This window comes from Protopterus annectens, chromosome 3.part1 (assembly GCF_019279795.1).
Source record: "Protopterus annectens isolate FY-2018-M chromosome 3.part1, PAN1.0, whole genome shotgun sequence".
Taxonomy (NCBI): Eukaryota; Metazoa; Chordata; order Ceratodontiformes; family Protopteridae; genus Protopterus; species Protopterus annectens.
This window is the reverse complement of record NC_056732.1, coordinates 1,782,123,764-1,782,136,714: the sequence shown is the minus strand read 5'-3', so window position 1 is coordinate 1,782,136,714 and position 12,951 is coordinate 1,782,123,764. Positions and strand designations below refer to the sequence as shown.

The 12,951-nt window shown below is 41.3% G+C and overlaps 1 protein-coding gene across 1 annotated transcript in view; it reads right to left on the bottom strand.

The window, feature by feature from the left end:
- Window positions 1-711: 711 nt before the first annotated feature.
- The window catches only part of LOC122798667 (zinc-binding protein A33-like), a 146,825-nt gene continuing 134,585 nt past the window's right edge, over window positions 712-12,951 (bottom strand). The window contains exon 4 of the mRNA XM_044067754.1: window positions 712-1,357. Within this exon, the coding sequence (XP_043923689.1) occupies window positions 822-1,357 (536 nt within the window). The 3' untranslated portion in view covers window positions 712-821. The remainder of the gene's footprint in view (window positions 1,358-12,951) is intronic.

Sequence of the window (12,951 nt, the reverse complement as noted above, 5' to 3'; positions counted from 1 at the left end):
TAAATGTAGAGTCTTTCTCTGGTGACATCAGCATTGATAATTTAGTTTTAGTTGTTGTTGTGTCCATATTTTTGTCCAGTTTTGACATCTTGAAACAGAAATCAGATAGATCCTTTGTTTATAGCTCTATTCAGAGTCAGGCAGACAATCAGCTTTAATCCTGTGAAATTAATTAGTTTTTCCTTCATTCTTTTGATTCTCAGTCGTAGTTTGGTTGTAGTAGAATAGTTATATCCGGTAATTAATGCAAAAAGACTTGTAGTATATCCTCAGGGTTACTTATTCTTGCGAGTAACTGGAGAGCTGTAGATGTACAGTGTCTACAGAAAGGCGGCCATCTTTGTCTCGTGCACTTCCTTTCTTAAGTACCATGATGCCTTTCACAAACAAATGGCTCCACAAGCAGACACTGCATATGTATGACTTAAGTAAGTGCCTTGACTTTGACCATATGACTTTTTGGCAGCAATAATTTCCATATGCAGTAATATGTACAATGTTCAGATGCTTACTTGGAGGGAATGCAGTTTTCTATTAAGAGTCATGTAAAAAGGTTGCTTCAGTACCCCTCCTCCCCCAAGGAGTAAATAACACTTGTGTATTGGGAGTACAGTACAATGAATTAAACTTATGCAACTGTTTAATTATCCACTAATATCTCTCACTTTGAAATATTCATCTACTGTGTATATGGCACCATTACAGCAGTTCTGAAACAGGTATGTTTTTATTTGTTATATGGTGACTAAAATGCATTTTGTACACATTTGGTTACATCAATAATTTCCTTGCCAATAAATATTGGTGTGTGCAAATCATCATTACAGTTTTAGGTGAAATAGTTTTAGTGGTTCTGAAAAAATATAAGGAAAAAAACAAGGGTAAAGTCTCTCTGTGAAAGTATCAGTAAAGGTGTAGATGTGGGACATGTTATCTGCATTGTAAAATGACACCTGACCTCCCTCGTAGTCCAGGTACACTCCAGTCTTTTGTGGTTTCACACCTAGTCTGAGCCACAGGTTTGACATATCCCGAGGATAACATCTCTCTTTATACAGACATATTACCCAGTATCCATCCTTTGGTCTCACTGTAGCTGTCCGCTTCCTGTTGCTGGACTCTTTGGTGACACCTAACTGACAGCCTTTCCAGGATTCCCACTCCACCTCCCAGTAATAGCGTCCTGATGTGAAACCCTCTGATGCCAGCACACAGCGAACATTATCAAAGCTGGAGAATGGTAGAATAAAATTGAATAACATATATTTGCTCACACTACTCTTCACACTGGTAAGATTCTCAGACAAAGTGAACCCATGATCTGCTGTGTTAGGGTCCAAGGTCAGATGAGACAGGCCTGTAAAAAGAAAGCAGTTCATGTTACAGGTTTTGCCGGGATGGAAAGGCCAAAGTTAATAAATGCCACAAATAGTACATTTTAGTACACCAGAAGTACATTTTGCAATACAAATGAAAATGTCTTTGCTGAATTATTCCTTAATAATGTTCTACTCCCTCAGGTCTAGCAGGAAACACAACATAAATCACATTTCAGTTAGTTATGGTCCATGAGAAATAATGACTTTAAACTCTGAGATAGTTATCATAAAAATAAATATAACAATGTCTTCTAATACATCAACTAGCTACCATAAACTATTTTAGTATTTTGACTTGAAAACTATCTACATCATGGAAACACAATGTCAAAAATTACTTAGAAAAAACAATTCTAGACCAGCTGATCTGTCTTGGATTTCCACATAACCATCACAGTCAAGGGCCAAATTTTAGTTTGGGGTACAGCTAATATTTAACTGTGGCTGAGTGAGTAGTTGACACAGGCTTTATCTACCTTACTTCCTTTTTTCCACAACTGCTTGTTGATAGACTGATATAAACAAGAACATGTCACATATCAGACTCACAGTCATAGCTGAGGTAATTGATGGGACAGAAGGTCCATACCCAATGTCAGCACAGAAGTAAGATTGTATCATGCCCCCCAGTTGTAGACAAAAGTAGTAGTCTACAAAAATCACAAAAAATAATTGGCCAAAAAAGAGCCATAAAGATGATAGAGTGGACTTATTCAGGATAAGAAAGAAGTTATGTATTGTCACTACCATGGAAGAAGCCAGGATTTCTAGACAGAGAATATACAAAAGAGAAAAATTAGAGGAAAGAAAAATACGTGCACAATAAAAAGTGTCAGAAGCTTCAAATAAAAAAAATTGTGTTCATTAATACAAAAGATTTATGAAAAACATTTTATAAACCAAGAAACCGTGGGATGTTTGGAAAAAGAAGTGACTGAGGAACTGCACAAATATAAAGAACAAAATCTTGAGATTTTTGAAAGGTATAAAACAGAAATATGTACATGGGAAAGAAAGAGAGATCTGATGTGGTTGCAATATTTATGCAAAGGAGAAAATCAAATTAATAAATAGAAATTAGCCACAAACATATTTGAAGAAAAATACAGACAAATGCATCCAGATATGGAAAATTTCACAGTACAAAAAATAAGATCGTAAAGAGGGACCATTTACAGAAGATTAGTAAAATATTTATTTATTTTATTTTACATTTGTTGACTGGGATAGCCTTACTGAGCTGAATAGCCCTTTTTCAGCAAAGGCCCGGGGAGAAAAGCTCCACATACATTTACATAAAGTTTAAACATAAACTATTTGCAAGTTAACAAAAACATAAATAATTAAAAAGCATAAGCAATTAAAAAGCTTAGGGATTATATTCAATAAAAGTAAGAAAGGCAGCAACATGACCAAAACATTATTGTATCAATTGAACAAGGAGTAAGGATACATAGTATCATTTTCTGTTGCTACACATCAGGTTTGTGTGAGGAAGGTGAGAGATGTGTGTTTTAATAGTAGTGTAAAGAGTATGCCTTCATAGTAAGGATGCGAGGTTCAAGTGAGGAACTAAAAGGCAAGCTAGAGCTAAGAGGTAAAAAGGAAGAGGAGGACAATGAAGCAAAAACAGCATGAGGGGGCAGATGGAGGATTGTCTTAGGAATAGAAGCTATGAAATACCTGCAAAGTGAAAGATTTAGTGTAGAAAGTCTAACTCAGGTTACATCACAGCATGATGGAGCAATAAGTCCTCCAAGTAAGGAGAAACAGGAGGAGCAGGAGACGTCTGAAGAAGAAATATGGATATGGGGAAGAAAAAGAGATTTAATATGGTGCAATATTTATGCAAAGGAGACTGTGCGGAGCCTGCATGTCCTCCCTGTGGTCGCGTGGGTTTCTCTGGGTGCTCCAGTTTCCTCCCACATCCCAAAGACATACTGTAGGTGGATTGGATTGGCTTTAGGCGTGAGTGCGTGCATGTGTGTGCCTTCTGTGGAAGGTTGGGTGCTGGGCTGGCAACTTGACACTGTAAAACTCCACTGCCAATCATGAGCAGACACATGATCCACTGTGGCGACCCCTAACCAGGAAAAGCCGAAAGAAGAAGAAGAAGAAGAAGATGAAGAAAAGAAAAACTAGTCAATACAAAAAGAGCAACAACAAAGATATTTGAAGAGGAGTACAGGCAAAGGCATCTGAATATGGAACATTTTATAATGCAAAAAATAAGAAAACAAGGGAAAAGTAGAAAACAGGGTTAATAATGGAGAAGTTAAATAAATAGAAAGTGAGGTTGTGGAGCACCTGCGAAGTGAAGGAGTTAGTGTAGTAAGTCTAACTCTGATAACACCACAGCAGGATGAGCAATGTATCCATAAATTAAGGAGAAACTAGTGGAGTGGGAAACAACTGATTTATTTATTTATTTACATTTGTTTACTGGGAAAGTCTGACTGGACACTGGTCCGTTTTCAGTGGAGGCCCAGGGAGAAAAGCTCCAAAGTGTATATGAAATGCATTTCAATACAATAACAAAGGTGATGACATACAGTAGGTGAGAAATTAGTAAAAAAGTTATACAATAATTAAAAGTTAGACTATAAAAACAATCCGATGTTAACACAGTAATAATAGGCTACATTACTAGCTTAAGCATAGTAAACTAGAATTATTAACATTGTGCTCAGCTTTATAGAGGTAACAGTTGAATAATCCACATAGGGAATTAGAGAGAGCTGGAGGGGATGAAGATGAAGGTCTTAGTCGGGGTTTGAGCAAGGGCAGAGCCAGTAAATATTTAGGTGTAATTTAAGAGCAGTTTTGAAATGACTGCAGGAGGTAGGGTAGTTATGGCAGGGGGAGGTTTTCCCAAAGTTTGGATATGGTGCAGGAAAACAGAGCTCCTCAAGCTATGTTTTTGGCTTTGGTGATTTGGAGAAGATTTTTAATGCTGGATCGTAAGGGTCTGGAGGAGTGGTAAGGTTGGAGGACTGTTTGAAGTGATGGGATATTGGGGGGTGTTTTACAAGTTTGTGAGCAAAGGAGAGTTGATTCGGGTGTAGAAGTTGTGGGAGTTCGAGCCAGCCTAGTTCTCTAAGGGAGACACAGTGCTGGCTGCGGTAGGATGCTCCAGTGGCAAATTTTGCAGTTTTATTATAGCATGCCTCAAGTTTCCTTAGGTCTAACTACCTAAGGTTTGTTATTATGGGAGATGCATAGAGCAGGGTGGAGATTAGTTGAGAACTGGCAATACAGATTTTAGCTGTTTTGGTGAGGAATTGGGTGTTTCTATATAACGCACCAAGTTTTTTGTGAACTTTTTTTTATTGTTTATTTATTTATTTATTTGTTTGACATTTGTTCACTGAGTTGGTCCATCTGGGCCGAGGCTCTTTTTCAGTGGAGACCCAGGGGAGAAGAGCTCCAAAGTTACAAAATATATACAATTTACAAGAATAAAAACATTTGCTAATACACAAAAAAATACCTAAAAATGTAAAACAAGTATACAATGATAACACTGATTACAGATTATATGCATTGTTGGCTAGCTACGTGTATAAGACAGGTAGTCCAGGAGAGATTGAATTTAACGTAGAGAGAGAGAAAGCTAGTAAGGAGTGATTGGGTAGCAGTGAAGGAAAGATAAGAGTGCAACGGTCGTCATTGGACCATTCTACTGGTGAGGAGATAGATATAGTAAAGGACAGTTAGGGGTAGGAGTAGGGACATTCTACTGGTGAGGAGATAGATATAGTAAAGGACAGTTAGGGGCAGGAGTAGGGACATTCTACTGGTGAGGAGATAGATATAGTAAAGGACAGTTAGGAGTAGGAGTAGGGACATTCTACTGGTGAGGAGATAGATATAGTAAAGGACAGTTAGGGGTAGGAGTAGGGACATTCTACTGGTGAGGAGATAGATATAGTAAAGGACAGTTAGGGGCAGGAGTAGGGACATTCTACTGGTGAGGAGATAGATATAGTAAAGGACAGTTAGGGGTAGGAGTAGGGACATTCTACTGGTGAGGAGATAGATAGATATAGTAAAGGACAGTTAGGGGTAGGAGTAGGGACATTCTACTGGTGAGGAGATAGATATAGTAAAGGACAGTTAGGGGTAGGAGTAGGGACATTCTACTGGTGAGGAGATAGATATAGTAAAGGACAGTTAGGGGTAGGAGTAGGGACATTCTACTGGTGAGGAGATAGATATAGTAAAGGACAGTTAGGGGGTAGGAGTAGGGACATTCTACTGGTGAGGAGATAGATATAGTAAAGGACAGTTAGGGGTAGGAGTAGGGACATTCTACTGGTGAGGAGATAGATATAGTAAAGGACAGTTAGGGGTAGGAGTAGGGACATTCTACTGGTGAGGAGATAGATATAGTAAAGGACAGTTAGGGGTAGGAGTAGGGACATTCTACTGGTGAGGAGATAGATATAGTAAAGGACAGTTAGGGGTAGGAGTAGGGACATTCTACTGGTGAGGAGATAGATATAGTAAAGGACAGTTAGGGGTAGGAGTAGGGACATTCTACTGGTGAGGAGATAGATATAGTAAAGGACAGTTAGGGGTAGGAGTAGGGACATTCTACTGGTGAGGAGATAGATATAGTAAAGGACAGTTAGGGGTAGGAGTAGGGACATTCTACTGGTGAGGAGATAGATATAGTAAAGGACAGTTAGGGGTAGGAGTAGGGACATTCTACTGGTGAGGAGATAGATATAGTAAAAGGACAGTTAGGGGTAGGAGTAGGGACATTCTACTGGTGAGGAGATAGATATAGTAAAGGACAGTTAGGGGTAGGAGTAGGGACATTCTACTGGTGAGGAGATAGATATAGTAAAGGACAGTTAGGGGTAGGAGTAGGGACATTCTACTGGTGAGGAGATAGATATAGTAAAGGACAGTTAGGGTAGGAGTAGGGACATTCTACTGGTGAGGAGATTGATATAGAAAGGACAGTTAGGGGTAGGAGTAGGGACATTCTACTGGTGAGGAGATAGATATAGTAAAGGACAGTTAGGGGTAGGAGTAGGGACATTCTACTGGTGAGGAGATTGATATAGTAAAGGACAGTTAGGGGTAGGAGTAGGGACATTCTACTGGTGAGGAGATAGATATAGTAAAGGACAGTTAGGGGTAGGAGTAGGGACATTCTACTGGTGAGAAGAGATATAGTAAAGGACAGTTAGGAGTAGGAGTAGGGACATTCTACTGGTGAGGAGATAGATATAGTAAAGGACAGTTAGGGGGTAGGAGTAGGGACATTCTACTGGTGAGGAGATAGATATAGTAAAGGACAGTTAGGGGTAGGAGTAGGGACATTCTACTGGTGAGGAGATAGATATAGTAAAGGACAGTTAGGGGTAGGAGTAGGGACATTCTACTGGTGAGGAGATAGATATAGTAAAGGACAGTTAGGGGTAGGAGTAGGGACATTCTACTGGTGAGGAGATAGATATAGTAAAGGACAGTTAGGGGTAGGAGTAGGGACATTCTACTGGTGAGGAGATTGATATAGTAAAGGACAGTTAGGGGTAGGAGTAGGGACATTCTACTGGTGAGGAGATAGATATAGTAAAGGACAGTTAGGGGTAGGAGTAGGGACATTCTACTGGTGAGGAGATAGATATAGTAAAGGACAGTTAGGGGTAGGAGTAGGGACATTCTACTGGTGAGGAGATAGATATAGGTAAGGAAAGTTAGGGGTAGGAGTAGGGACATTCTACTGGTGAGGAGATAGATATAGTAAAGGACAGTTAGGGGTAGGAGTAGGGACATTCTACTGGTGAGGAGATAGATATAGTAAGCGACAGTTAGGGGTAGGAGTAGGGACATTCTACTGGTGAGGAGATAGATATAGTAAAGGACAGTTAGGGGTAGGAGTAGGGACATTCTACTGGTGAGGAGATAGATATAGTAAAGGACAGTTAGGGGTAGGAGTAGGGACATTCTACTGGTGAGGAGATAGATATAGTAAGGACAGTTAGGGGTAGGAGTAGGGACATTCTACTGGTGAGGAGATAGATATAGTAAAGGACAGTTAGGGGTAGGAGTAGGGACATTCTACTGGTGAGGAGATAGATATAGTAAAGGACAGTTAGGGGTAGGAGTAGGGACATTCTACTGGTGAGGAGATAGATATAGTAAAGGACAGTTAGGGGTAGGAGTAGGGACATTCTACTGGTGAGGAGATAGATATAGTAAAGGACAGTTAGGGGTAGGAGTAGGGACATTCTACTGGTGAGGAGATAGATATAGTAAAGGACAGTTAGGGGTAGGAGTAGGGACATTCTACTGGTGAGGAGATAGATATAGTAAAGGACAGTTAGGGGTAGGAGTAGGGACATTCTACTGGTGAGGAGATAGATATAGTAAAGGACAGTTAGGGGTAGGAGTAGGGACATTCTACTGGTGAGGAGATTGATATAGTAAAGGACAGTTAGGGGTAGGAGTAGGGACATTCTACTGGTGAGGAGATAGATATAGTAAAAGGACAGTTAGGGGTAGGAGTAGGGACATTCTACTGGTGAGGAGATAGATATAGTAAAGGACAGTTAGGGGTAGGAGTAGGGACATTCTACTGGTGAGGAGATAGATATAGTAAAGGACAGTTAGGGGTAGGAGTAGGGACATTCTACTGGTGAGGAGATGGATATAGAAAGGACAGTTAGGGGTAGGAGTAGGGACATTCTACTGGTGAGGAGATAGATATAGTAAAGGACAGTTAGGGGTAGGAGTAGGGACATTCTACTGGTGAGGAGATAGATATAGTAAGGACAGTTAGGGGTAGGAGTAGGGACATTCTACTGGTGAGGAGATAGATATAGTAAAGGACAGTTAGGGGTAGGAGTAGGGACATTCTACTGGTGAGGAGATAGATATAGTAAAGGACAGTTAGGGGTAGGAGTAGGGACATTCTACTGGTGAGGAGATAGATATAGTAAAGGACAGTTTGGGGGTAGGAGTAGGGACATTCTACTGGTGAGGATATAGATATAGTAAAGGACAGTTAAGGGTAGGAGTAGGGACATTCTACTGGTGAGGAGATAGATATAGTAAAGGACAGTTAGGGGTAGGAGTAGGGACATTCTACTGGTGAGGAGATAGATATAGTAAACAACAGTTAGGGGTAGGAGTAGGGACATTCTACTGGTGAGGAGATAGATATAGTAAAGGACAGTTAGGGGTAGGAGTAGGGACATTCTACTGGTGAGGAGATAGATATAGAAAGGACAGTTAGGGGTAGGAGTAGGGACATTCTACTGGTGAGGAGATAGATATAGTAAAGGACAGTTAGGGGTAGGAGTAGGGACATTCTACTGGTGAGGAGATAGATATAGTAAAGGACAGTTAGGGGTAGGAGTAGGGACATTCTACTGGTGAGGAGATAGATATAGTAAAGGACAGTTAGGGGTAGGAGTAGGGACATTCTACTGGTGAGGAGATAGATATAGTAAAGGACAGTTAGGGGTAGGAGTAGGGACATTCTACTGGTGAGGAGATAGATATAGTAAAAGGACAGTTAGGGGTAGGAGTAGGGACATTCTACTGGTGAGGAGATAGATATAGTAAAGGACAGTTAGGGGTAGGAGTAGGGACATTCTACTGGTGAGGAGATAGATATAGTAAGGACAGTTAGGGGTAGGAGTAGGGACATTCTACTGGTGAGGAGATAGATATAGTAAAGGACAGTTAGGGGTAGGAGTAGGGACATTCTACTGGTGAGGAGATAGATATAGTAAAGGACAGTTAGGGGTAGGAGTAGGGACATTCTACTGGTGAGGAGATAGATATAGTAAAGGACAGTTAGGGGTAGGAGTAGGGACATTCTACTGGTGAGGAGATAGATATAGTAAAGGACAGTTAGGGGTAGGAGTAGGGACATTCTACTGGTGAGGAGATAGATATAGTAAAGGACAGTTAGGGGTAGGAGTAGGGACATTCTACTGGTGAGGAGATAGATATAGAAAGGACAGTTAGGGGTAGGAGTAGGGACATTCTACTGGTGAGGAGATAGATATAGTAAAGGACAGTTAGGGGTAGGAGTAGGGACATTCTACTGGTGAGGAGATTGATATAGTAAAGGACAGTTAGGGGTAGGAGTAGGGACATTCTACTGGTGAGGAGATAGATATAGTAAAGGACAGTTAGGGGTAGGAGTAGGGACATTCTACTGGTGAGGAGATAGATATAGTAAAGGACAGTTAGGGGTAGGAGTAGGGACATTCTACTGGTGAGGAGATAGATATAGTAAAGGACAGTTAGGGGTAGGAGTAGGGACATTCTACTGGTGAGGAGATTGATATAGTAAAGGACAGTTAGGGGTAGGAGTAGGGACATTCTACTGGTGAGGAGATAGATATAGTAAAGGACAGTTAGGGGTAGGAGTAGGGACATTCTACTGGTGAGGAGATAGATATAGTAAAGGACAGTTAGGGGTAGGAGTAGGGACATTCTACTGGTGAGGAGATAGATATAGTAAAGGACAGTTAGGGGTAGGAGTAGGGACATTCTACTGGTGAGGAGATTGATATAGTAAAGGACAGTTAGGGGTAGGAGTAGGGACATTCTACTGGTGAGGAGATAGATATAGTAAGGACAGTTAGGGGTAGGAGTAGGGACATTCTACTGGTGAGGAGATAGATATAGTAAAGGACAGTTAGGGGTAGGAGTAGGGACATTCTACTGGTGAGGAGATAGATATAGTAAAGGACAGTTAGGGGTAGGAGTAGGGACATTCTACTGGTGAGGAGATTGATATAGTAAAGGACAGTTAGGGGTAGGAGTAGGGACATTCTACTGGTGAGGAGATAGATATAGTAAAGGACAGTTAGGGGTAGGAGTAGGGACATTCTACTGGTGAGGAGATAGATATAGTAAAGGACAGTTAGGGGTAGGAGTAGGGACATTCTACTGGTGAGGAGATAGATATAGTAAAGGACAGTTAGGGGTAGGAGTAGGGACATTCTACTGGTGAGGAGATTGATATAGATATAGTAAAGGACAGTTAGGGGCAGGAGTAGGTACATTCTGCTGGTGAGGAGATAGATATAGTAAGGACAGTTAGGGGTAGGAGTAGGGACATTCTACTGGTGAGGAGATAGATATAGTAAAGGACAGTTAGGGGTAGGAGTAGGGACATTCTACTGGTGAGGAGATAGATATAGTAAAGGACAGTTAGGGGTAGGAGTAGGGACATTCTACTGGTGAGGAGATAGATATAGTAAAGGACAGTTAGGGGTAGGAGTAGGGACATTCTACTGGTGAGGAGATAGATATAGTAAAGGACAGTTAGGGGTAGGAGTAGGGACATTCTACTGGTGAGGAGATAGATATAGTAAAGGACAGTTAGGGGTAGGAGTAGGGACATTCTACTGGTGAGGAGATAGATATAGTAAGCGACAGTTAGGGGTAGGAGTAGGGACATTCTACTGGTGAGGAGATAGATATAGTAAAGGACAGTTAGGGGTAGGAGTAGGGACATTCTACTGGTGAGGAGATAGATATAGTAAAGGACAGTTAGGGGTAGGAGTAGGGACATTCTACTGGTGAGGAGATAGATATAGTAAAGGACAGTTAGGGGTAGGAGTAGGGACATTCTACTGGTGAGGAGATAGATATAGTAAAGGACAGTTAGGGGTAGGAGTAGGGACATTCTACTGGTGAGGAGATAGATATAGTAAAGGACAGTTAGGGGTAGGAGTAGGGACATTCTACTGGTGAGGAGATGGATATAGTAAAGGACAGTTAGGGGTAGGAGTAGGGACATTCTACTGGTGAGGAGATTGATATAGTAAAGGACAGTTAGGGGTAGGAGTAGGGACATTCTACTGGTGAGGAGATAGATATAGTAAAGGACAGTTAGGGGTAGGAGTAGGGACATTCTACTGGTGAGGAGATAGATATAGTAAAGGACAGTTAGGGGTAGGAGTAGGGACATTCTACTGGTGAGGAGATGGATCTAGTAAAGGACAGTTAGGGGTAGGAGTAGGGACATTCTACTGGTGAATAGATAGATGGATATAGTAAAGGACAGTTAGGGGTAGGAGCAGGGACATTCTACTGGTAAGGAGATAGATATAGTAAAGGACAGTTAGGGGTAGGAGTAGGGACATTCTACTGGTGAGGAGATAGATATAGTAAAGGACAGTTAGGGGTAGGAGTAGGGACATTCTACTGGTGAGGAGATTGATATAGTAAAGGACAGTTAGGGGTAGGAGTAGGGACATTCTACTGGTGAGGAGATTGATATAGTAAAGGACAGTTAGGGGTAGGAGTAGGGCCATTCTACTGGTGAGGAGATTGATATAGAAAGGACAGTTAGGGGTAGGAGTAGGGACATTCTACTGGTAAGGAGATAGATATAGTAAAGGACAGTTAGGGGTAAGAGTAGGGACATTCTACTGGTGAGGAGATTGATATAGTAAAGGACAGTTAGGGGTAGGAGTAGGGACATTCTACTGGTGAGGAGATAGATATAGTAAAGGACAGTTAGGGGTAGGAGTAGGGACATTCTACTGGTGAGGAGATAGATATAGTAAAGGACAGTTAGGGGTAGGAGTAGGGACATTCTACTGGTGAGGAGATAGATATAGTAAAGGACAGTTAGGGGTAGGAGTAGGGACATTCTACTGGTGAGGAGATAGATATAGGTAAGGAAAGTTAGGGGTAGGAGTAGGGACATTCTACTGGTGAGGAGATAGATATAGTAAAGGACAGTTAGGGGTAGGAGTAGGGACATTCTACTGGTGAGGAGATAGATATAGTAAAGGACAGTTAGGGGTAGGAGTAGGGACATTCTACTGGTGAGGAGATAGATATAGGTAAGGAAAGTTAGGGGTAGGAGTAGGGACATTCTACTGGTGAGGAGATAGATATAGTAAAGGACAGTTAGGGGTAGGAGTAGGGACATTCTACTGGTGAGGAGATAGATATAGTAAAGGACAGTTAGGGGTAGGAGTAGGGACATTCTACTGGTGAGGAGATAGATATAGTAAGGCACAGTTAGGGGTAGGAGTAGGGACATTCTACTGGTGAGGAGATAGATATAGTAAAGGACAGTTAGGGGTAGGAGTAGGGACATTCTACTGGTGAGGAGATAGATATAGTAAAGGACAGTTAGGGGTAGGAGTAGGGACATTCTACTGGTGAGGAGATAGATATAGTAAAGGACAGTTAGGGGTAGGAGTAGGGACATTCTACTGGTGAGGAGATAGATATAGTAAAGGACAGTTAGGGGTAGGAGTAGGGACATTCTACTGGTGAGGAGATAGATATAGTAAAGGACAGTTAGGGGTAGGAGTAGGGACATTCTACTGGTGAGGAGATAGATATAGTAAAGGACAGTTAGGGGTAGGAGTAGGGACATTCTACTGGTGAGGAGATAGATATAGTAAAGGACAGTTAGGGGTAGGAGTAGGGACATTCTACTGGTGAGGAGATAGATATAGTAAAGGACAGTTAGGGGTAGGAGTAGGGACATTCTACTGGTGGGAGATAGATATAGTAAGGACAGTTAGAGGTAGGAGTAGGGACATTCTACTGGTGAGGAGAAAAAAGG